This window comes from Carlito syrichta, unplaced genomic scaffold (genome assembly GCF_000164805.1).
Source record: "Carlito syrichta isolate Samal-C Ts95f unplaced genomic scaffold, Tarsius_syrichta-2.0.1 Scaffold315201, whole genome shotgun sequence".
In the NCBI taxonomy this organism is placed as follows: domain Eukaryota; kingdom Metazoa; phylum Chordata; class Mammalia; order Primates; family Tarsiidae; genus Carlito; species Carlito syrichta.
The window spans coordinates 340,186-362,861 of record NW_007259297.1 but is presented as its reverse complement, the minus strand read 5'-3'; the positions used below and the strand labels follow the sequence as shown (position 1 = coordinate 362,861).

General features: G+C 37.7%; 1 protein-coding gene across 1 annotated transcript in view; it reads right to left on the bottom strand.

Moving 5' to 3' along the window:
* Positions 1-22,676, bottom strand: part of LOC103275056 (CUB and sushi domain-containing protein 1-like) — a gene marked incomplete at its 3' end in the record, with an annotated part of 411,423 nt that overhangs the window by 70,121 nt on the left and 318,626 nt on the right. Inside the window, exons 18-20 of the mRNA XM_021706144.1 lie at positions 10,466-10,657; positions 9,907-10,033; positions 1,737-1,939 (exon numbers count right to left, since the gene is read on the bottom strand). Coding sequence (XP_021561819.1) covers positions 1,737-1,939; positions 9,907-10,033; positions 10,466-10,657 — 522 coding nt within the window. The remainder of the gene's footprint in view (positions 1-1,736; positions 1,940-9,906; positions 10,034-10,465; positions 10,658-22,676) is intronic.

The window sequence follows — 22,676 nt, the reverse complement described above, 5'->3', positions numbered from 1 at the left end:
GGTGACAGAGTGAGACTCCAACTCAAAAAAAAAAAAAAAAAGAAAGAAAGAAAGAAATGAAGTCTATCAAAAAATAGCCAAGGAGTCATGAATGAAAAGAGGAGGAACTATAACCTCATAATCTTAACAATATTTTTGTTTTGCCAAATAAAGTCAATAAATCACAAAACTACCATCTATTCTTGTCACCATTTTAGAAGATAAAGAACAATTTTTATCACAACATGAAAATGTCATCTATTTTTGCATAAAGAACATTGTTTTTTCCCAAGGCAGGATAGTTGGAGCCACTTACTTTGATATTCTTGCCTAAAACCAATAGAAATTTTGCCACAGACAAGTACTATTCTACAGTCACATGTTTGCAAATTGCTGCTACAAAGCACAGAGAAACCGAAGGTAAGAAATTGTGCAGACCATAACCTCAATTTTATTAGCAACCTTTCTTAAAGCATTAAATTGACCTAAGTCAATTTTCTCATGTAAATCCTAAATATGACTCACCGGTGACCTGCCAAGAGAGAAATTGAGTCTGAATGTGTGTGTGTGCAAATTCCACCCGTTTTACGATGGTCGCTGACCTTGTATGCTCCCAAATTATATGGCGTCTCTACACGGCGCCATTTGAAGGGCACTAAAATGTTGAACTGCCACAAAATATCTCCAATCCTCCCTTCTCAGGAAACTATTCATTAAAAATGGACTGGATAGCAACAATGATGACTGTCTTTAGGAGATGATCATTCAAGTGCATCAGCATGGTTTCCCACGAGTCATTCAGCAGAGTTTACTCTCATATTAGCTTCTTGAAACCTTAGCCCCAAGGCAGCAAAAAAACCCCAAGGCACTCCTGAGCAAGGAAGTTGAGAATCACAGTGTGGCTGGTTAGCAGGTTGGAAACACAGAGACTTCACTGCATGAAGAGCTACACTAGAGTAAGGGAGGAACCTTCTACTAGTGCCAGGTTAGGGGGAATCCTGAAGACATACCTTATGTTCATGTAGACCCACATCCGGCTTGCACCCAAGTTGATATTTACAGAATAACTGAAACCTTTAATGCCATTTTTTCCACATATTACTAAACAGATTTGTTGTCTGTTCCTATCTTATAATGAAAAGCATTTCCCAAGGCAAATCATTCCCACTTCTCTAAAATATGGCATCTTGGCTTTTGAGGAAACCACAGAGGCAGGAAGGCCCTCTTGCCTTCTCCCCTGAAGCAGGCCATAAAAGGATTGAGACCTTCTTCTGAAGCAGGTCAAAAGATCTTCATTCCAGAGGGCTACTCCCCGTACCCAGAGGAAAGGAATGAAGACACAGAGACAGACATGAATCTCAGCCTGCTAACCTCCCCGCAGTGTGTCAGCATAGATCCCACCCTTTTGTCCCCCAATCACACTTAAAAACAACTGTCCATGAAAAAACACGTTTCCTCCTTTCTTTGGGTCTTCACGTCTGAAGGCTCCAGTGGCATACAAAACTCTTATCAAATGCATTTGGTTATACCTTTCTCTTGGTTACCTGTCTGGTTATGCTTGGAGCCTCAGCCAGGAAGACAGAGATGAGTGAGAGAAGAGATCCTTTCTTCCCTTACAATATGCATTTTCTAAACTTCAAATTATGCTCAATGAAATTGCATCCATCTAAAAGGAGGCTTGAGAATACCAAGGGAGTCCTGCATCTGTGGCCAAAGTTGGGTGTCAAGATAAAGAAGCACTCAGCTGGGCAACCTACTTGAGAACTGGATGGAAAAGCCAGACTTGCTGATAAAGAAGTCACTGTCGAACTGCAGGGTGAGCGAGTTGAAGGTGCTGTGGATGTCCTCGGGAAGGGCAGAGCCGCTCCACTCCTTCAGCAGGATGTTGCTGTCCACTGGCCCATCCCAGACCTTGAGGATGTCGTGAGCCATTTCCGTGTCAAAAACAATGAAGTGAAGGCTGCAAGGACAGAGCACAGCGTACATGGTGAGTCATAACAAAGCTTCCCGTGCATTGAGGGCATCCTAGCCATGGAGCTGCACTGTAAGTGAGCTTATTTCGCTTTCACGAAACCCCACCCAAAATGTGCCTTCATCTTATCTGACAGTCAAGGATGAGGGAATGGAGCCTCATGGAAATTAATTCACTTGTGCAAATTAGAATACAGCACAGCTTCAATCTGTCATAGACACAAAGAGGTAGCTGAGCTAGATGCCAAGATATCTATTTAAGGATAAAACAATTCTTTTTTAGACTGCCAGATCTCGATATGATTCAGAGCTTTCCAGGGCACACACCAAAGAGGAGTTTGACATAGATGTGTCTTAAGCTAATCTTTAAGTGAGCTTTGGTATACATGTCGGTGCTATTCTTGAAGTGTCCCACTAGGTGGCAGCACGCACACCAGGAGAGAAACAAAATCCACCAAGAGTATAATTTCTACTTGTATCTGAATCAGTAGCTTCTCTGAAGTACCTGCTTTTAAAAGTTTTATTTTCAGAAAAAAAAATTTGAAATACAGATAACCAAAGTCATAAATGTGTAATATAAACTACCTTCTTTATACCATCTTAGCCTACTTCTATTAGATTTACTGATATTTTTCAAAATGATTTAAAAAATGTCTAAGAATGCTCACGTTCAGAGATGGCAGCAGAGATCCAGCCTATTTATGGCAATCGAGACAAGTGAAAGAGTGTAGTTAGAATACTAGCACGATTTTGCATTTCCTGAATGAGTTGGTTTATAGTTTTTCATTCACTGCTTATTGCATGTTGATTGTTAGGGAGAAAAAATAAAAACCCACAGTACTTCACATACTGCACACAAATCTCAATTACTGTATTTTGCACATGTTGTACATTTAAAGACAATATATCATCCTGCATAGAGTATTATATATGTGGTGGATTTTTGAAATATTCAGTATAAAATATTTTATATAAATACAAGGACAGAAGATAGCAGACATTTATTTTTCTGGCCACCACCAATACTAACACTTTGCCCTATTTGCTTCAGATTTTTAAAAAATTTTAAATATGTGAGGTAGAATTCAAGGTAAGGTACACAAATGCTCATTACACAGGTACCCTTGTTGATGAGGTGTGCCTCTCCTTCCCCTGGCAGATTGTTTTTTTGTTTTGTTTTTTTATGAAAACAGTCATTCTTACCCTGTACTTCACTAATTCACTTTTTTCTCACACTCTGAAGATATAATATACTATTCCCATTTATATTTCATAATTTTTGTATGTTTATATACATGCCACTCAACAATATATACTACTACTTTGTGTGTTTAGCAGTAATGACATAATAAATATCATTTGACATGCATGTGCTTGTATCATTTTCAATTTGCTTTTATACGCAGCGTTGTGTGAGGGTCCTCTATGGTGAAAAACAAAGAATTTTGCTAAATTATTTTAAATGCATCATGAGTGTTTTATTTGTCTATTCCCTACTACAGGATAATTATTTCTACTTTTTAATTGTGACAAATGACACTGCAAGAGTTATTCAGTTGCCCTGGCATCTTTCTAGACTGGCATCAAAAAGACAGACTGCCAAGTTTCTCCATCTTGTAACTCTAGCTACATATAGTTCTGGGTAAGAAGCTTGCACTTGTTGATGCTCAGTGAGAGTGTTTGAAAGCTGGAGAGGGTAAAGGACACATTTAAAAAGGTCAGTTGGGGGAAGACTAAAGTAATAGGAAAGCAACGGAAACTGGTAATGGCAGATAAGAAGGAAAGGAAAGGGAAATAGCTGAAGTGACAGGGCATTCATTTCACATTCAATGCATTTTTTTCCTCAGTGCCTATTATGAAGAAACTTTATGTAATTTACAAAAATAATTCTGGGACATATATACTCCTATCTCCATTTTCTTTTTTTGAGTTGGAGTCTCACTCTTGTCGCCCAGGCTGGAGTGCAGTGGCACACTCACGGCCACCATAGCTTCGACATGCAGGGCTTAGGCGATCCTTCCCCCTCAGTTTTCCAAGTAGCTGGGACCATAGATGCATGCTACTGGCTAGTTTTTGTGATTTATTTTAGAGATGAGTTCTTACCAAGTTGCCCAGGCTGGTCTCAAACCCCTGGGCTCAAGCAATCCTTTTGCCTCGGCCTCCCAAATTGCTGGGATTGCAGACTAAGCCATCGTGCCTGGCCTCCAATTTTTTAAATGGGAAAATATTGGAGATTGGGAGAGAAGAAATAAGCAGCAGTAGAAGGTAATACTGAAGATTAAGACTTCTAGTCTCTTATAAGAAGAGAGACATTAACACAAAGAGAAATGATGAAACAGGTCTGGGTAGAAAAACAGTAATGGTGAAACTGCAGCATTTGGAGTATATTTGTGAGGAGTCTACTGCAAGGATTTGGGAAAATATGATATCTGATGAGAGATGCCAAGGAAGTTTGGGCCAGCTCCCACAACTTTTTGATTTTTATATACTGAAATGTCTCCAGACATTTCTTTAATTTTTTTTCCTGTAGTCACTTTTTCTGGGACATCTCTACCTTTCTCATTGCAAGCACTTTCATCCCTTACATCCATGTGCCGCTGTGGCCAAGTTCCCATGGCTGTCTACCTTCTAACCATCTCATCACCAATGACCCATGTAACTACATTTACATGTGAATCAAATATCCCTTCCCATTATATCACTTTTCTTTTCTTCACCTCATGCTTTTATCTTTGTTGGCCAATCTTTCCTTGGATACTCCTTTTTTTTTTGCAAAACATCAAGTGGGTTTATCACTTTGAGCAAAGGAGGCAACACAACTATCCACTTTGCTGTCTGTGCATGAATTGACTAGCAGACGCTCTGTGGCCAAACTCCAGCAGATGTAGAAAGAAGAGATGCTTTCAGTCACTGATGATGATGTTTCTGTTATTTATGCAGTGAAGTTTGCTGGTCATGCACTTCCCCGAGGTTCATGTGTCATGGCAACTGAGCTGTGAATGGTGTGGTTAGGAGCTGGTGTCATTGAATTCAACTGTGGCAACTCAAGTGATGTATGTCAGTGTTTTGCAAAGTGAGGGGAGCTTGTGGGATTATTTCCTCTGACTCACATCTTCCCAAGTGGCAGATACCCAGCTGCACCCAGCAGGGGCTCTCAGGACCCCAGGTTATGGGGTCTGATGTAGCAGCCAAAGACACAGGGGCAAACTGTATAGCTCTGCTGTTCTCTTTGTGGCCAATGGCCAAAATTCTCTTAACTAGATATTTCTTCACATTATCTATAAAACAGTAAGGGATGTTCCATTGTGATCCTCACAGGAATGAAGGGATTTGAGATGCTTTGATTCTTATGATGCTCCCTGCCTGTCTGTGATGTCAGCAAAATGTTCTCACCTCATGCTTTAAGCACTTTTCCAAAAGTTTGACATGGAGACTGGAATACATGTCTATTGAAAAGGGATCCTTTGCCTGCTATGTTCCTCTTGAGTGTATTTCTTACAGGGATCTCAAAGAATGGTAGAAAACAGATGAAAATATTCCTGGATCAACAAACCAGATCAACTCCCGGACAGGACAGCCAAAGAGACACGAGAGACATGAGGGTTATCAAACCATATGTTACTTTCTCTAGAAGTCTACATCAGGACAGTTTTTGATAAGTTTTTTTTTGAGTTGAGATCTTGCTCTGTCACTCAGGCTAGAGTGCAATGGCATGACCATGGCTCACCACAGTTTTGACCTCCTGGGCTCAAGCAATCCTCCCTCCTCTGCTTCCTGAGTAGCTGACTCTTTTTTGTTAGAGATGAGGTTTCACTATGTTGCCCAGTCTGGTCTCAAATTCCTGGGCTCAACTGATCCTTCTTCCTCGGCCGTCCAAAGTGCTGGGATTACCACATTCAGCCAATTTTTGACAACCTTGATGTATACTTTATATGCCTTTAATGTTTTTAATACTGCATGAACTTATTAAAAAGAATTCCCTTCAACTATACTAGCAAATGCAATTTCCTGCTAACAATTAGGAAAAGGAATTCATTCAAAGTGAGCTTTCCAGACAATTGCACTTGCAGAAGAGCAATTAAAACTAAGGAACAATGTACACATATGATTATGTAGAACATAGCCTTTAATGCTGCTGGTTGAAGATGTTTAAAATGCTGTTCCTTCTTTTACATAAATCATAGTTGTGCTCAGCAATGAAATACACTGGGTCTCTTAAGAGAAATATTTACATATAACTCTTAATGGGGTTAAATTTATTACAATGTCTTGTGATTAGACTTTTAATTAAGTTCAGCTCAGGTGACTCTTTTATAGCATGTATGTTAAAATTACAAACCTCTTTCAGATCCAGGTACTCTATAATAATAACTATTTTTGGATATTCTATTACCTCAAACAAAGAGTAATAACAATATATATTGAGAAATTGCTCTGGGCCTCAATGAAATTAGAGTAGTCCAGCATAATTGGCCTGAAATATTGAAACCAGGACTTTAATTATTTCTAAGGTCCTACAGTTTATTCATTCCTTGACAGTAAAAAACATTAACATTAAAAAAATCATTGTATGGATACACAGTAATGAATTCTGTTTATGTTAGGACTCTTTTTAATACCTAAATTGATCCTGGATTGAGTTTATATGACAGTTGTATCCTCATTTTCAAGTATACACTGTAGGTAATGCTGACGATACTGCCAATGAAATAACTAAGACTCGGTAAACTAGCCAGCAAACATTAAGGCTAAGCCCAGACGCTTTTTTTCTGAGTATGAGTACAACTGTAAGCCTAAAATTGTGTATTATGTACTACTAATTATATTGTTTTCCAAACCGCCATACTAAAAATTGCATTTATATTCTCAATGAGCAGTGACTCAATCACAGAAAACATTTGGGGGATAAAATTGAACTGAGTTAATTAATTATTCATACTGATGCTTCCCTCTTATTTTTCTTATTAGGTTCTTGCCTTCCATTAAATAGATAAGTTGAGAAATTTGATGATATATAACCTCATCTTTGAAAGATATATATGAGAAGAAAAATTTTCCAGAAAAACACATTGGTGTGCATAATATATTTTTTAGAATGCTGTAATTACTATGATTCAAAGTCTGTTTATGTTATAAAAGTACAAAAGTTGCACATTTTTTATTACTTAAAATCATTCTTTATTCACTTCTTTTCTCATTAAAATGTTAAGAAAGTATTAGATTCACCTACAAAGAGTGAATCAATCACTTTGTTAGCATTTAAAGGAAGACAGTGCTCATCCTATTTTTAAGAAAAAAAATCACAAGAGAAATTGCAAGAAAACCAAAAAAAATTGAATTCTTCCTTTGGGAAGAATTAATTTCTTTTGAGAAATTAAATTGCCATTATTTCCCATCAATGATTTCTACAACTTTTCATTGTATTTACATTACTCCAGTATTCAATAGTTAAAAGTTAAGGACTAATATTTAATTTAATTTATTTTAATAGAAAAGTGACTCTATGGGTTTTCATGAAGAATACAGAATCTTAAATCCTGTTTTCAGATACACCTTAGTGTTGTCTCAATAAATTTTAATTAATCATTTATCTTGACTAAGTACACATATTATGGACAAGGGTCTCAAACACTTATGATCCAGGGATCATCCAAATATTTGACTACCAAGGTCTGACTACATGGTGCCAACAGGATAAAGAAGAAAGTAAAATATGAAACTGCTGTTTCATGTGATATTGTTTGGATGTTTTTATCCTCCGAATCTCATTTTGAAATGTGATCCACAGTGTTGACATAGTGGGAGGTGATTGGGTCATGGGGGTGAATCTCTCATGAGTGGATTGGACTTTGCAGTTTCCAGAACTGGTAGGCAAATAACTTCTGTTCTTTATAAAGTACCCATTCTGTGGTATTCTATTATAGCAGCAAAAAACCAACAAAAACAATGTGCTTGCATTGTATACCAATTTACATTTTTTTTTTTTTTTTGCTCCTCTTGTATAGAGAATCTTTTTTTTTACACAGGGTTTATAAATTGTAATGGTTTGTGTCATGTTAGCTCAACTCACTCCCCAGATGTTGATGTGATTAAATTAAAAGTGGGGCACATGGATTTTGGAGGAGTTGGATGATGTCAGATGAAGGGAAAAGAAGCAAAATAGAATAAAATGCGCATTGCCTGCATTCCACCTCATTCCATTTTATTTTGTCAAGTGCTAGAGTACACCACAAGAGTTTATAATAGCCATTTAATGTACATTACTAAGTCTGATAGGAAGGTTTTTGTGAAAAGGACAAAAGTCATCAGCTTATGGACATTTTCATCTTTCCACTTCTCTCAGAAGAGGCTTTTGACTTTGTCCTCTCATTATTTTTCAGCTTTACATATATTAAGAAGGATCAGAGATGGCTCCACAGATTCAGTTAGTCTTCAGTGGACACAACAGTACAAGAAAGTAGTTTGAAGAACTGAGATATGTTGATTGACACTGTTGACGGTCACAGTTCTTATCAAGTAAATTTTGTAGAGAGACTTAAAAGCAACAGCAATGGCTGGGCATGGTGGCTTGTGCTTGTAATCCCAGTACTTTGGGAAGCTGAGGCAGGAGGACTGCTTGAGGCCAGGAGTTCAAGACCAGGCTGGGAAACATACCGAGCCCTCATCTCAAAAGAAAAGAAAGACAGAAAGACAGAAGGAAAGAAAGAAAGAAAGAAAGAGAGAGAGAGAGAGAGAGAGAGAGAGAAAGGAAAAGAAAGTTAACTGAGCCAGACATGGTAATGCACACCTGTAGTGTCAGCTACTTGGGAGACTGAGGAAGGAGAATTGCTTGAGCCCAGGAATTTGAGGCTATGGTGAGTTGTGATTATGTCACTGCACTTCAGCCTGAATGACAGAGTGAGACCCTGGCATGCATTCATGTGTGCACGCACACACAGACACAGAACAGAAAACAATGAAAGAGAAAAGTTAAATGGAAAAAAAAAGAAATTTTCAGGATTATTGCAGTAGATTGTGTATCCTCTTTCTGTTCAACAAGAACTATACTTTAAAAACTTATTTTAAAATTACATTTTGCTTTATGTACTGTGGTTTTGGAGACAGACTTCTGATTAGAACACAAATAACTTACTGTAAAAATGTTACTTTCATTGGTTTCAAAAACTTGCCCTTAGTAACTTAGAACTTGAAATACAACACTTTTTGTTTAAACATTGGCACCATTTCCTGTAATTTTTAATGATTTTTAAAATATGTGCAACTTTAAGTAATTTCTTGATCTACCTCAGAGTTATTTTGGTGTATAATAAAATGATCACACATTCCTCTCATTCCTGCAAGCAAACCCTTTTTCAGCATGACTTTGCTACCCTTTCCATTCATGCAGGAGTGCAGTGTATTTCTTCGTACCTTGAGACTTGTCTGGCCCATGAAACTTACTTTGGCAAATGACACATGAGAAAATGCAATGCACACATTGCATCTGTCATCGCTTGCTGCTTGGAACCTTCCACCCTTACAAACCTACCTCAGGAACAGAAGCTTGGTGTGGCAGGCCTCGCACTTTCCCTGTGGCTTCCACATCTAAGGAAGGTCACATGGTACCACCCAGCCTCAGTCAAACTCACCCAAGTTGGAACAGCTTAGAAAACCCACAAAGTCAGGAGCAGATAAATGTTGTGGAAGCTGCTTAATTTAGAGAGCAGTTTTGTTTTGTTCTTCTGTTTTTTTTATTGCAGCAAAAGCTAACTGATACACTCATGTTGAGTTAGCACACAGTTTCAAAGGAAGATCAAAGGAAGCAAGTGAGCCAATGAAAACGTAGCCACAGCTTCACCTTTTCTTCTTTAGCTCAGAAACTCTCACTGAGGATGATCGATGGACCACTATCTCTGCTACAATAGTAGAAGACATGCCTCTCTTCTCAAATCACTGCAACCAAAATAAAACAAGTACCTGATGGTCTTTCCTGGGTCTGCCTCTATAATCCAAGTGCAGTGGAGGTTGTTGTCATAAGGTGCTGGGTAACCGGGGGACAATATTCGTCCAGAGGTGGCAGCGTGGATCCGACCACCACATTCCGCTGCAAAAGACAGAGAGATGTGTCTCGTGTTTCTACTCAGCTATTTTTAAAAACCAAAGACTTAGCACCTGCACTATGTATATAGAAAAAATCATCAGTCTCTACCATAATCTCTATTCTTTACTTCCCTATCACTATCTCTGTGGAAGGTCTTTAACTTCCATGCAAATAAAATCAAGTGCGTAAAGCAATAAAAATAATTCTAATAACAACACTTTGAATATTGTTTCCATAAAATGATTGTAAGGAATCTGTCTTTCACACATGAAACATGCACACACACAAACACACATATTTTAGGAATATATAAAACCCACAAAGAGTAGTACAATGTCTTCTCTTTTCCAGATGAATGGAGTCAGAGCAATGTGGAGTGATGCTCTTGCTGACTTTTACACAAGGTAATAGACCTGAACCAGCCTCCCCACTCACCTATGCAGGAAGGCAGTGGCTTGTCCCATACCCTCCTGTCTCCACTCAGACATGTCAGGGTGTTGCTGCCATGCATGGCATAGCCTGGGTTACAACTGTACAGGACTACGGTGTCAGTAAAGTGGCCTTCATCACGGATCCTATAGCCATAGTTAGGGATGCCTGGATCTTCACATTTGACTAAATCAAAACCTGTGAGAGAGAAGGGACAAGATTGAGTAGAACACAAAGTAGCCTGTATATTTACCTCAAAACAGAAATGAAGTAGACTAGGTTGCTCAGTGTTCTTTGTAGGGTAGAAAGAAAATAAATGGTAACTTTACAAAGGGGAAAAGAAATATGGTTCTTTATTGAATTTGCTTGCTAGTCTCTTGTCATTTCTTAAAGTTTGATCATTTAAATGCTATTTTTTCCAAAACATTCCACCTGCTCATCTGTCAGTCCATACTTCCTGGCCAGCACACTGGACTCTCTAGGGAACCTCCAAAGTCTTCTCTGAATCGTAGGCTTTGATGCCTCCTCATCCCTCTCCGTCACTCCCAGATCTCCAAAGGAAAGGGGTCACCGATTGGCGTTTGCAGAATCTCTATAGCCAGCATTTATTCTATTCATTATCAAGAGACACCACCTGCATGACAACTTTTCCAAAACTCAAGATCTCAACTTAATGGGAAATGACAAAGTTGTCCTTGCCCCCAAAAAACTGTAAGTTCATGAATTACCGCAGGCCACATTCCTGATGGTACATGGTTATGAGACTTCTGAGCAACTCTATGCTCGACAGAAACTCCAGAAATGAATCATTATAATGACCTCATCAAAATAAGCTCTTAAGCTCAAAGAAATAGATGACGGAAATGAAGATTTAGCTTCTGCAGTACTGAGAGCTGTATATTGCTTTTATGAGAGGCGATATTTTAAGGCCATCTGTGAAGACAGTCTTACAGTAACATATTTCTCTTCATATCATGATGCAAATCTTGATGGTTTTTAAAGAGGGGAGTTGGAAACTTAGGGGCCACATTGTCTGTTTCCTTCTATTTCTAGTTGACTTTGAATTCTTCCTTTTCTCAAGAAAAATTAAATTAAACCGTAAAACTAAATGTGTGACTTTTGCTAAGTCTGTGTGTCTACTTGCAGTTCAACTTGCCTTCCATTGAGGAAAATATACTCTTAAATTCACAATATCATTTTACCCTGCTGATCTCTAAATAATCAAGATTGAGTGTTCTGACTTTGTGTAGGGGAGAGAAAAGAGTGCCTGCTTGGTCATTTACATTCAGTTGCTGAGAAAATTTACTTCCATAAAGTTTCCTTCCATAAAGTGTCAGTCTTCACCAACTATAACATTACCTTTACAATAACTCTGACCTATTTAAGAAAAAAAAAAGAATTTTATTCAAGATGCACAGAATGCAAGAAGTGTATCAACTTTGGTGTAAAACAAAGGGATATTCTAAATCACCACAAAGAAAGGTAAGAATTAAAGGCAAAGTTCTCAATCATCTGTAGTTTCAGAGGTTATGCAAATATTTGACTACCCTGGTCTGACCACGTGGTGGCAAGGCGATGAGGAAGAAAGGAAACCATTAAACTGTTGTATCATGTGATACAGTTTGGATGTTTTTCCCCTCCAAATCTCATATTGAAACGTGATCCCCAGTGTTGGAGGTGGGACCTAGTGGTAGGAGATTGGGCCATGGGGATGGATCCCTCATGAGTGGATTGGTGCTGTTCTCGTGGTAAAAAAAAAGTCCAGGATCCTGTCTTGTACCTCACATCTTTACAACGAAATAATTTTTTTTAAAAAGCCTGGAAACTCTCTCTCTTGCTCCCACTCTTGCTATGTGATACACCAGTTCCCTCTTCACCTTCCACCATGATTGTAAGCTTTCTGAGACCTTGACAGAAACAGCTGCCAGTGCTGCAAACCAAAATAAACCTTTTTCTGTATAAATTGCCCAGCCTTAAGTATTTCTTTATAGCAAAGCAAAACGGACTGATACATCATATATGACAAAATCCACTGAGTATCAATGTCACAAAAGGACTTACAGATTATTTAGCTCTTGCTTTTTTTGTACAAAGGGAAAAAGAGAAATGAAGTATTTGTTATTATTGCTGTAGTTTTGTTGTTTTGGGTGTTTAGAAGTGACTGGATCAGAATAGTGCTTTAGAGAGAAATCCTGCCCAGAAATGGAAACAAGAACAACCAAACCAGAGACAGAATAACTAGTTGGGAGGAATAATTTTGAATAGCCACACCCAGGCTCGACGACTAGTAACAAACAATGGTCTCTTGTGTTTCACTGTCTTGAATTCAAGTTAGGTTGCTGAGTGTCAAATGCCGGTGGAACTAAAACTAGAAACATTCATTAGACAGACAAAATTAAGTATAAAAAATCATAAACCAAAAGAGTCCAATATCTGTCTTTATTACCAGCACCACAGTAACAAGATCCCAGGTTAAGTAAGATATCTCTTTGAAGAGTAACAGCCTCACATGCTAACAAGGCCATGTAGATCCCATCAGTGAAAGTCAAGACTGGGGATGACAACAGGCCCAGGAGACTGTGAAATCCTACATGCAGCATTCATGGGGAAGCCTCTACCTGCTGTTGTCCCAGGGAAAAGACTCACACCTGCTGTGACCAGAGCTCCTCATTTTTCAAGAAGCACCAGAAATCTGGAATTTTTATGTTTATAAAAATACCTATTGCCAACCCAAGTGTCCACAAATGAATGGATTAAAAAAAAAAAAAAAAAACTACACACACACACACACACACACACACACACACACACACACACACCATGGAATACATCTCATAATAAGAATGAAATCACTTCTTTTGCATCAACACGGTTGGAGCTAGAGACTCTTATATTAAGATCTTAAGTAAAGTAACCCAGAACAGAAGGTCAAATACTGCATGTTCTCACTTATAAGTGAGAGCTAAATAATGTGTATACAAGACGTAGAGTGTGGAATAATAGACATTTGATTAGAAAGGTTGAGAAGATGGGGGGGGAGTAAGAAAAAAAATTGAATGGGTACAATGCATACTATTCAGATAATGGTTACACTAAAAACCCAGGCTTCACCTCTACTCAATATATCTATGTAATAAAGCTGCACTGGCAACCCCTAATTCTAAACAAAGAAAAAAAGAAGAAAATGCCTGTTGGATGAATATTTATTCTGGAAGTGGTAATGACTAACATTTTGAATTAAGTTGTTAAAGATGGGTGTGAATAACATTAAAACAACTAGATTATTTTTAAAGTTTTAAAAATTGCATGTATGTCTGGCATCATTTAGACTCGCCAACTGGTGATAAAAACCTTCATCAGACTCAGAGTGGGGAATAGCTGGTGTATTCCACTTAACGCTTTTAAATTAAGTTTTGAAGCACACACACATATGCTGGACAAATAAATTACCAAGGTAAGTACAGTGGCTCCTCAACTTAACAAATGGAGATACATCTAGATAAAACCTTCATGAGTTGAAAATATCTTAGAGTGGAAAATGCATTGAATGCATCCAACCTACTGAACATCATAACTTAGCCTTATCTACCTTAAACATTGTCAATATATTTACATTAACCTACAGTTGGGCAAAATAACCTAACACAAAGCTTACTTTACAATAAAGTGTTGAAGCCGGGCTCAGTGGCTCAGCCTGTAATCCCGCGCCTTTGGGAGGCTGAGGTGATTGGATTGCCTGAGCCCGCGGGCTCAAGACCCGCCTGGGCGGTGAGACCTCATCTCTACAATAAATCAAAAAATCAGCCGGGCGTGGTAGTGCATGCCTGTAATTCCGGCTACTTGGAAGGCTGAGGCGGAAAGATCGCCGGAGCCCAGCAGGTCGAGGCTGCGGTGGCCGGGAGCGGTCACTGCACTCCAGTCTGGGCGACAGAGTGAGACTCCAACTCAAAAAATAAATAAATAAATAAACAATAAAGTGTTGAATATTTCATGTTTTTTGAATATGGTACTAAAAAGTGAAAAACAGAACAGTCATATGGATATTTGAAGTACTGCATCACTTTTGCACCATTGTAAAGTCGAAAAATCAAAATTTCTTTCTTTCTTTTTTTTTTTTTAAGTTGGAGTCTCACTCTGTCGCCCAGGCTGGAGTGCAGTGGCACACTCACGGTCACCCCAGCGTCAACCTACTGGGGTCCAGTGATCCTTCCACCTCAGCCTTCCAAGTAGTTGGAACTACAGGGGCACGCTACCAAACCTGGCTAATTTTTGATTTACAGACGAGGTCTTGTCAAGTTGCCTGGACTGGTCTTGAACCCACAGGCTCAGGCAATCCACTCACCTCAGCCTCCCAAAGTGCTGGGATTACAGGTTGAGCCACTGAGCCTGGCTGAAAAATCATAAATTGAAGTGTTGTAATTTGGGAACTGTCTGTATTCATTCTGACAATAAATTATTTTGTGATTATACAGAGGAGTTTGTTAAAAAATATTTTCTTCACTGGAGACATACGCTTAAGATGATAAACTAATGATACTGAATTTTCCTGAGAGACTTATGAACTGTCTCAATAGTTTATAGCCAGAAGCTCTATAGATAGTTTGTAGATGTTCATGCTTAAATATTTAAATCAAATAGGTAATAAAGTTCTAAAATTTAAAAATACACTTATTTTTAAATTAACTTGAAGAAACATTTTCCTCTATGCCAAATCTTGTATTAAATCCTTTTTTTTGGAACAAGATAAGAAGAAACACTTTTTAAAAAGAAGCAGGCTCAGCCTGTAATCCCAGCACTTTGAGAGGCCAAGGCTAGTGGATTGCCTGAGCCTATGGGTTCGAGACCAGCCCTGGTAAATTGGCGAGACCTCGCCTGTAAATTAAAAAAAAAAAAAAAAAGCTAGGTGTGGTATGTGTGCCTGTAGTTCCGGGTACTTGAAAGGCTGAGGAGGAAGGATCGCCGGAGTCCAGCAGTTTGGCGCTGGGGTGACCGTGAGCATACCACAGCACTCCAGCCTGGTTGATGGAGTGAGACTCCAAACGAAAAAAAAAAGAAAAAGAAAATTATTGCTGGGCTTTGTGGCTCAACCTGTAATCCCAGCTCTTTGGGAGGCTGAGGTGAGTGGATTGCCTGAGCCCGGAGGTTTGAGACCAGCCTGGGCAACTTGGCGAGACCTCATCTCTACAATAAATCAAAAATTAGCTGGGTGTAGTAGAGCATGCCTGTAATTCCGTCTACTTGGAAGGCTGAGGCAGAAAGATCGCCGGAGCCCAGCGAGTCGAGGCTGCAGTGGCCAGAAGCCGCCACTGCACTCCAGTCTGGGCGACAGAGTGAGATTCCAACTTAAAAAAAAAAAAAAAAAGGAAACAATTACAGGCATATCAATAAGAATATCTACTAAACTTTATTTGGGTTGGATTTTGTTAGAGAAACATTGTCTTACTGGTTTTTTTTCTATCACTCAATCTCAAAAGTTGTTATTGTTTTTAAGCTGCATCTTGTCATGCAATATGTTAAGCCAAGTTATTTATAGTAGGGTAGTTACTCTTTATGCAATTGGCTGTCTCCTTTCTCTTCTGATGTTTTCTGTTGGTTTTTCAAAAGATTACTTAAGTACTTGATGTCATCGCAAAGTTTAGGATTTTGTAAAAAGTCCTACACTTGATTTCCAAACACCTGAAACCTTTATTTAGTCTAACCCAATCTTTTAATATAAAATATATTCCTCTTCTTCATCAGAAAGTTAAAAATTATTTGGCCATACTAGAATTCAGTTTCCAATTTGCAACAAACCGAAGTTTTGAGAGAAAAATTTAATTGTTCATGCATAGCTTTCGGTAGAATCATAGACATTTGTAGCTAGAAGTAGCATTGAAAGTCATTGATCAATGACTTGAATGGACTAGAGGAAGGTCTCTAGAAATTCAAAGCTACTACTGTGTTGCGTGGGCTGTATGTAAACCAACTTAGCCCCTATGGCAGAACAAATTTGCCCCCACAATTTACATCACGCACCTTAGCACCCTGTAGTTTAAGCATCTCTCAAGTTCTGAAAAGCCGTTAGAAATTAGATTCTGACCAGTCACTGCAGACAATTTGATCCCTGGACTCTGCCCTGTCCATGTGTGTTAGGATGCAGCCTAATCTGTGACTTTTCTCTCCACAAACTGCATGAGATTCATTTTACTGGTTAGGTTCTTAAAGAGTAATATATAATCACTGCCTTGAAAAAATTACCCAGTAGTTCTAAATATTGGTAAAATGAGTTGATGGATAATAATAGAATGCTGAAATGACAACATAAAATTCTATGATGTTGATTCTGTACAGTTTCAGAAGATGATTTTTCTATGATTTATTTTTTTATTTTTATTTTTAAAAAGATTATATTGAAATCTGCCATGATATTCCTTCAAAAAAGAGATATTTCCAGCTTAATGCACACTTACAAGACTTTTGAATGCCCAGTCTTAAGACTGCTAAAAAATAATAACCTTAAAAAATATAGGGAAAATATTCTTCTCTATCTTGAAGCCACTAGCCTGCAATAAATCAGTGTACAAATACTGGCTCTGTATTTTCTTGATGCTTCAAAAAGATTACATCAAGTTTTTTGTGTCAAAACATTAAGAGTTACTGTCGAAGCTTGAATCTATTTAGTAATTATATTTCTTTCAGCTTTCCCTTGATTTCTTCTTAAGTCATATAAGCATCAAAAATGCTATGAACAAAATGTTCTAGTCAAAACAAGCTCCAAACATTAGGCTGATGAAAATTATTGCTCCATACCTTTTGCAGCAATTATCCAGCCTTAATATTTTTAAGAATTAAATCCTGTATCCCTTCTAAGTCTAACAAAATGTTAGAGTTCTAAGATGCTTCTTTTTTACTTTTAAGTGCTTGGACTCGTCCTTATCTTCCAAATAAAGCACTTGTGTGTAAAGAGATCCTGCTTCAGACTCCATTCATTTTATAGATCCAGGCTGAACAATGAGCCTCAGACATGTGAGTTTCTTTAGATTCTATCTAAGCAACTCTTGAGAAAGTACTTTCATGCTTAGGTGAGCTCTAAAAACATAATTGAAGAAGAAGAATACTTGCCATTTATGAATCCCTGATTTCTCCTCTCATAAGCAACTGAAAAAACTACAAATATCTGTAGAAACCTACTATCTCTTAACTTTACCTAAGACATTTCAATGTGAATAATAACTTTTGTGGTAAAAATCTCTTCATTAGTTTTTTTAAATGTTATATATAAAAATGAACAGTGTTCTCACACTTATATTCAGCATAAAGAAGATTACACTGAGGACTTATTTTTTTTTTTAATTGACTCTATTTTCATCCATCTGGAGAGAAAGGGAGTTTAAGACATCTTTGCTTAAACTTATTTTTTGTGGTTCACTTAAGAAGTGATGTTATAAATAATGAATTTCCTGAAGTGTTTGACTGATCCTTATTTTGTTTTTTTATTTTTTTTTGAGTTGGAGTCTCACTCTGTCGCCCAGACTGCTGGAGTGCAGTGGCCGCTCCTGGCCACCGCAGCCTCGACCTGCTGGGCTCCGGCGATCCTTCCGCCTCAGCCTTCCAAGTAGCTGGAACTACAGGTGTGCTACCATGCCCGGCTAATTTTTTGATTTATTGTAGAGATGAGTTCTCGCCAAGTTGCCCAGGCAGGTCTTGAACCTGTGGGCTCAGGCAATCCACTCACCTCGGCCTCCCAAGGCGCGGGATTACAGGCTGAGCCACCGAGCCCGGCCTGATCCCTGTTTTAAAACACAATGCTCTTTCTTCAAATATAAGATTTTGGGTAACTGAAAAAACTACAAATATCTGTAGAAACCTACTATCTCTTAAGTTACCTAAGACATTTCAATGTGGATAACTTTTGTGGCAAAAATTTCTTCATTAATTTTTAAAAAGTTACTAAAAATGAACAGTGTTTTCACACTTATATTCAGCATAAAGAAGACTACACTGAAACTTATTTTTTAAAAATGAACTCTATTTTCAGCCATCTGGAGAGAAAGGGAGTTTAAGAGGTCATTGCTTAAACTTACTTTTTGTGGTTCACTTAAGGAGGGACATTTATAAATAATGAATTTCCTGAAGTGTTTGACTGATCCCTGTTTTAAAGCATAATGCTCTTTCTTCAAACATAAGATTTTGGGTGAAGAGTGGTATGTATTTGATTTTTTAAATACTTTTTATTATTGAGATGTGGGATACAAGTCAGTATTAGCTACTCAAGTAGGCTGCATGCAGGTGAAGTTTAGGTCTCCAACTGGTTCTTATTTCCCCTGGTGAATTTCTTACTTTTTAAAAGCATATTTTTTAAACATGTGGGGTGCAATTCAGGATTAGCATATAAGTGGTAATTGTACAAAGTTTGGTCCTCGCTTATATCTCTATGATAGCTATAGCTACTCTTGGTTTCAAATTGATTTTGTTTGTCAGCTACCTTTTAAATTGAACTCATTTTATTTTCCCTGTACATTAATTTCTGTTATCATTGCTTATTATTTTGTAGTTATGTGAGTATCACTCATGTTAAGAGACTCACAAAGAAGTAACACAAATATATTTGTATTTCAGAGAGATTATCAGTAGCAATATGGAGTATGAATGTGAATGAGAAGGAAAATGATAGACAGAAAAACTGCAAAAATGAAGCATGCAAACATATTATCCAACAAATGGTACTTCAGAGACAGTGGAGAAAGAAGACTCAGTAGAGGAGAGGTGATCTGAAGACAGGAGAAGAGAGAATCCAGCTCCTGTGGCAGGTGCAGTAGAAAGAGGAGAAATGTTGGTACCATTGACTCATAAATCTTCCTGTCATCTCATTGCAGATTTTCTGTATTCACCCCGAAAAGTAATAAAATCTTTCATTGCTAACTTATTTCATAGCATAAGTAAAAATATACAGGTTTTAAGCATGTTTGGAGCACAGAACAAGGTGATTTCAGCCCTCATAGAATTTAAAAGGGAAAACAGAAATTCTAACAAATGGCAGTCGATTGTAATAACTACCCAAGCAGTAAGAACATGTAATATATGGGCCAACACTGACTTCGAAGCTAAGTAAATACAAATTTGCATTCTCTGTTGTTCCTGGTCTTTGTTTTCTATTAGCTTTTCTAATTTTCCCGGTGATATAGGTGTCTAATTGTGCTCACTGCTTTGTGTATTGGGGTAAAACAATGAGAGGAAGCACAGAATCTTTTATTTTTATGGAAGCTTCTGTGAGGTTTTATAAGTACAGTTCCATGTATTACACAGAGTCAGCCTACAGTTACCTGATTAATATTGATATCAATGTCTGCCTGGCATTACTACTTGATATTTTGTCTTGTACACACACTAATTTTAAGTAAAATGTTGATGGGAAAAATTGCTACTCTATAAAGGTGAACTTTTAATATTATTCCTTTTAAATGTACTTTTAATTACAATTTGCTCCTAATGATGAAGCTATATATATACATGCTTAATGAGTAATATTTTATTTTTATTGATGAAATATGTTTGATTGTAATGAATATTAAATGAAAACAGAGAGAGAGAGAGAGAGAGAGAGAGAGAGAGAATGTCTCTAGTTCTCTAGGTGAGAACTGAAGTATCTTATACCCTAACCTACAACATTAATCCATTCATGAAATCACTTGGTTAACATGTATTTATAAAGTGCCTACTCTGCTTCAGATTTTTCACTAGATGCTGAAGATACAAAGTTAATTAACCTGTCTTTGCTCACCGGAATATCACAATCTGTGCAGGATAAAAAAGAAAATGTAACAGTTATCATACTATATATTAAAGGGACTTCCATTCATTAATTCAACACACAGTTATTCAGCACTTAACATATAGTATCTTTCACATTATACCATATTGTATTTCAGGATACAGACATAGTCTTGTCCTTCAGGGCTCAGAGTTTAGTTGGAAGTGTTAGTATTATAACAACAAGTACTTAAAGAGAACAGACTGGGCAAGCACTCTTTGTAGGGAGCAGTTGGAAGAGGAGCTCACTAGTGGGGTCTCCTGGTTACATCCACAGGGTTCTGGGGAGCCGGACAGGAGCACAGGGCAGCCCATGTACAGGCAGCCACTTGCAAGGTAACATGGCTGCTTCTAAATGAGCCACCTGTACTTTCCAAGGGAAAGTGAGTGATGGTGAGTTAGCACAGGCCATGCTTGATGGTGGAAGCTACTTTCCAGCTTAACACATAAAAAACATGCAAACACACATATACACGTTTATACAGAGGGTTATCCAGAAGTACAACAAAATGGCTTCAGCCAACCCTATGTCTCATTTCATTACACAGAATGTAATTTTATCATCTCCAGAACATATTGCAAAAGAAACCAGTGTTTTTTCTCTATCTTGTATGGAGATAATAATTTTAGAAGTAACTTCCTCTCTGAAAAGATTTTTTTTTGTTTTGTTTTTGTATCTAGAAATAATATGTCTACAAAATGAAACTCAACAAATTTTTATTTTAAACTTTAAAACTCACTAATTGCTTAAAAAATACCTTGCCTATTCCAAGTGTCTGATTAACTAGTGTTGGTTCTTCAGAATTTAGCCATAGGAATTTGCACTACTGCAAAATCTTCATGGTCAAATGTAAATGAAAATATTTACAATACACACTTAAATAATTTGATATAACTTGATAGCAATGAAGGATACAAAGTATAATTAGAGTAAATACAGATTTTGATAACTTATAAAATTAAACATCAATATAAATAAAGCCAATATATAAACAAATTGGCAAGAGATAGATAGTTCTACCAATGTATCTCAAATACCATAATTTAAATATATTCAAATTGTATTTGAATATAATTTTATATTTTTCAAACTCTAACAAGTACTTTCAGAACATTTTTTAAAGATATGAGAATTTCTGTGAAACTGGTTTATATAATTTTTTTTTTTTTGAGTTGGAGTCTCACTCTGTCACCCAGACTGGAGTGCAGTAACCGCTCCTGGCCACCGGAGCCTCGACCTGCTAGGCTCTGGCGATCCTTCTGCCTCAGCCTTCCAAGTAGCCAGAATTACAGGTGCACGCTACCACGCCCGGCTGATTTTTTGATTTATTGTAGAGATGAGGTCTCACATCCCAGGCGGGTCTCAAACCCGCGGGCTCAGGCAATCCACTCACCTCAGCCTCCCAAAGGCGCGGGATTACAGGCTGAGTCACCGAGCCCGGCATATATAAATATTTTTAAAGGTGAGAAAATTCTTGTAATTTTTTTATCATATTGCTTAGAAAGAGCTAAATCTATTAAATGCAAATAGTAGGGAAAATGGGAGAAAAGAAAATTAGGAACCTATGAAATTAATTACCTTTAAAACAATCATTTATTAGTAGTATAAGTTTCACAGCATATAATTTAAATTTTATTGTCTAAATTTCAATTATACTTGCATTTGTATTTATTTGTTTTCAGATAGAAATGCCCATACTGCCAACACATTTATTTATTTATTTATTTATTTATTTATTTATTTATTTATTTATTTATTTATTTTTGAGTTGGAGTCTCACTCTGTCGCCCAGCCTGGAGTGCAGTGGCTGCTCCTGGGCACCGCAGCCTCGACCTGTTGGGCTCCGGCGATCCTTCTGCCTCAGCTTTCCAAGTAGCCGGAATTACAGGCGCGCACCACCACGCCTGGCTGATTTTTGATTTATTGTAGAGATGAGGTCTCGCCAAGTTGCCCAGGCGGGTCTCAAACCTGCAGGCTCAGGCAATCCACTCACCTCGGCCTCCCAAAGTGCGGGATTACAGGCTGAGCCACCAAGCCTGGCCCTGACAACACATTTTTAAAAACTGTTTTATTTTAAGAGAGGAAGACAAGTTATGATGAATTTATTATTTTTTCCTGTAGATTTGTCTCTATTATCTAAATTTCAATAATACTTACATTTATATTTATTTATTACTAGATGGAAATATCCAGAGGGTCAACTTATTTTCAAAAACGATTTTAAGAGAGAACAACAAACTATGAGTGACTTATTATTCGTATCTATAGATTTTCGCCTCTGCTGTTGGCTTGGGAGCCAAATGGATGGACTGAGTCCTATTGCAGAGTGAACCTGATCACAACCCTGAACATCAGCATGAGATAGTAACTACAGCACATAGCCTCTGAGCCACGTAACACATTTGACAGTTTTGTCTGTGTTACCCC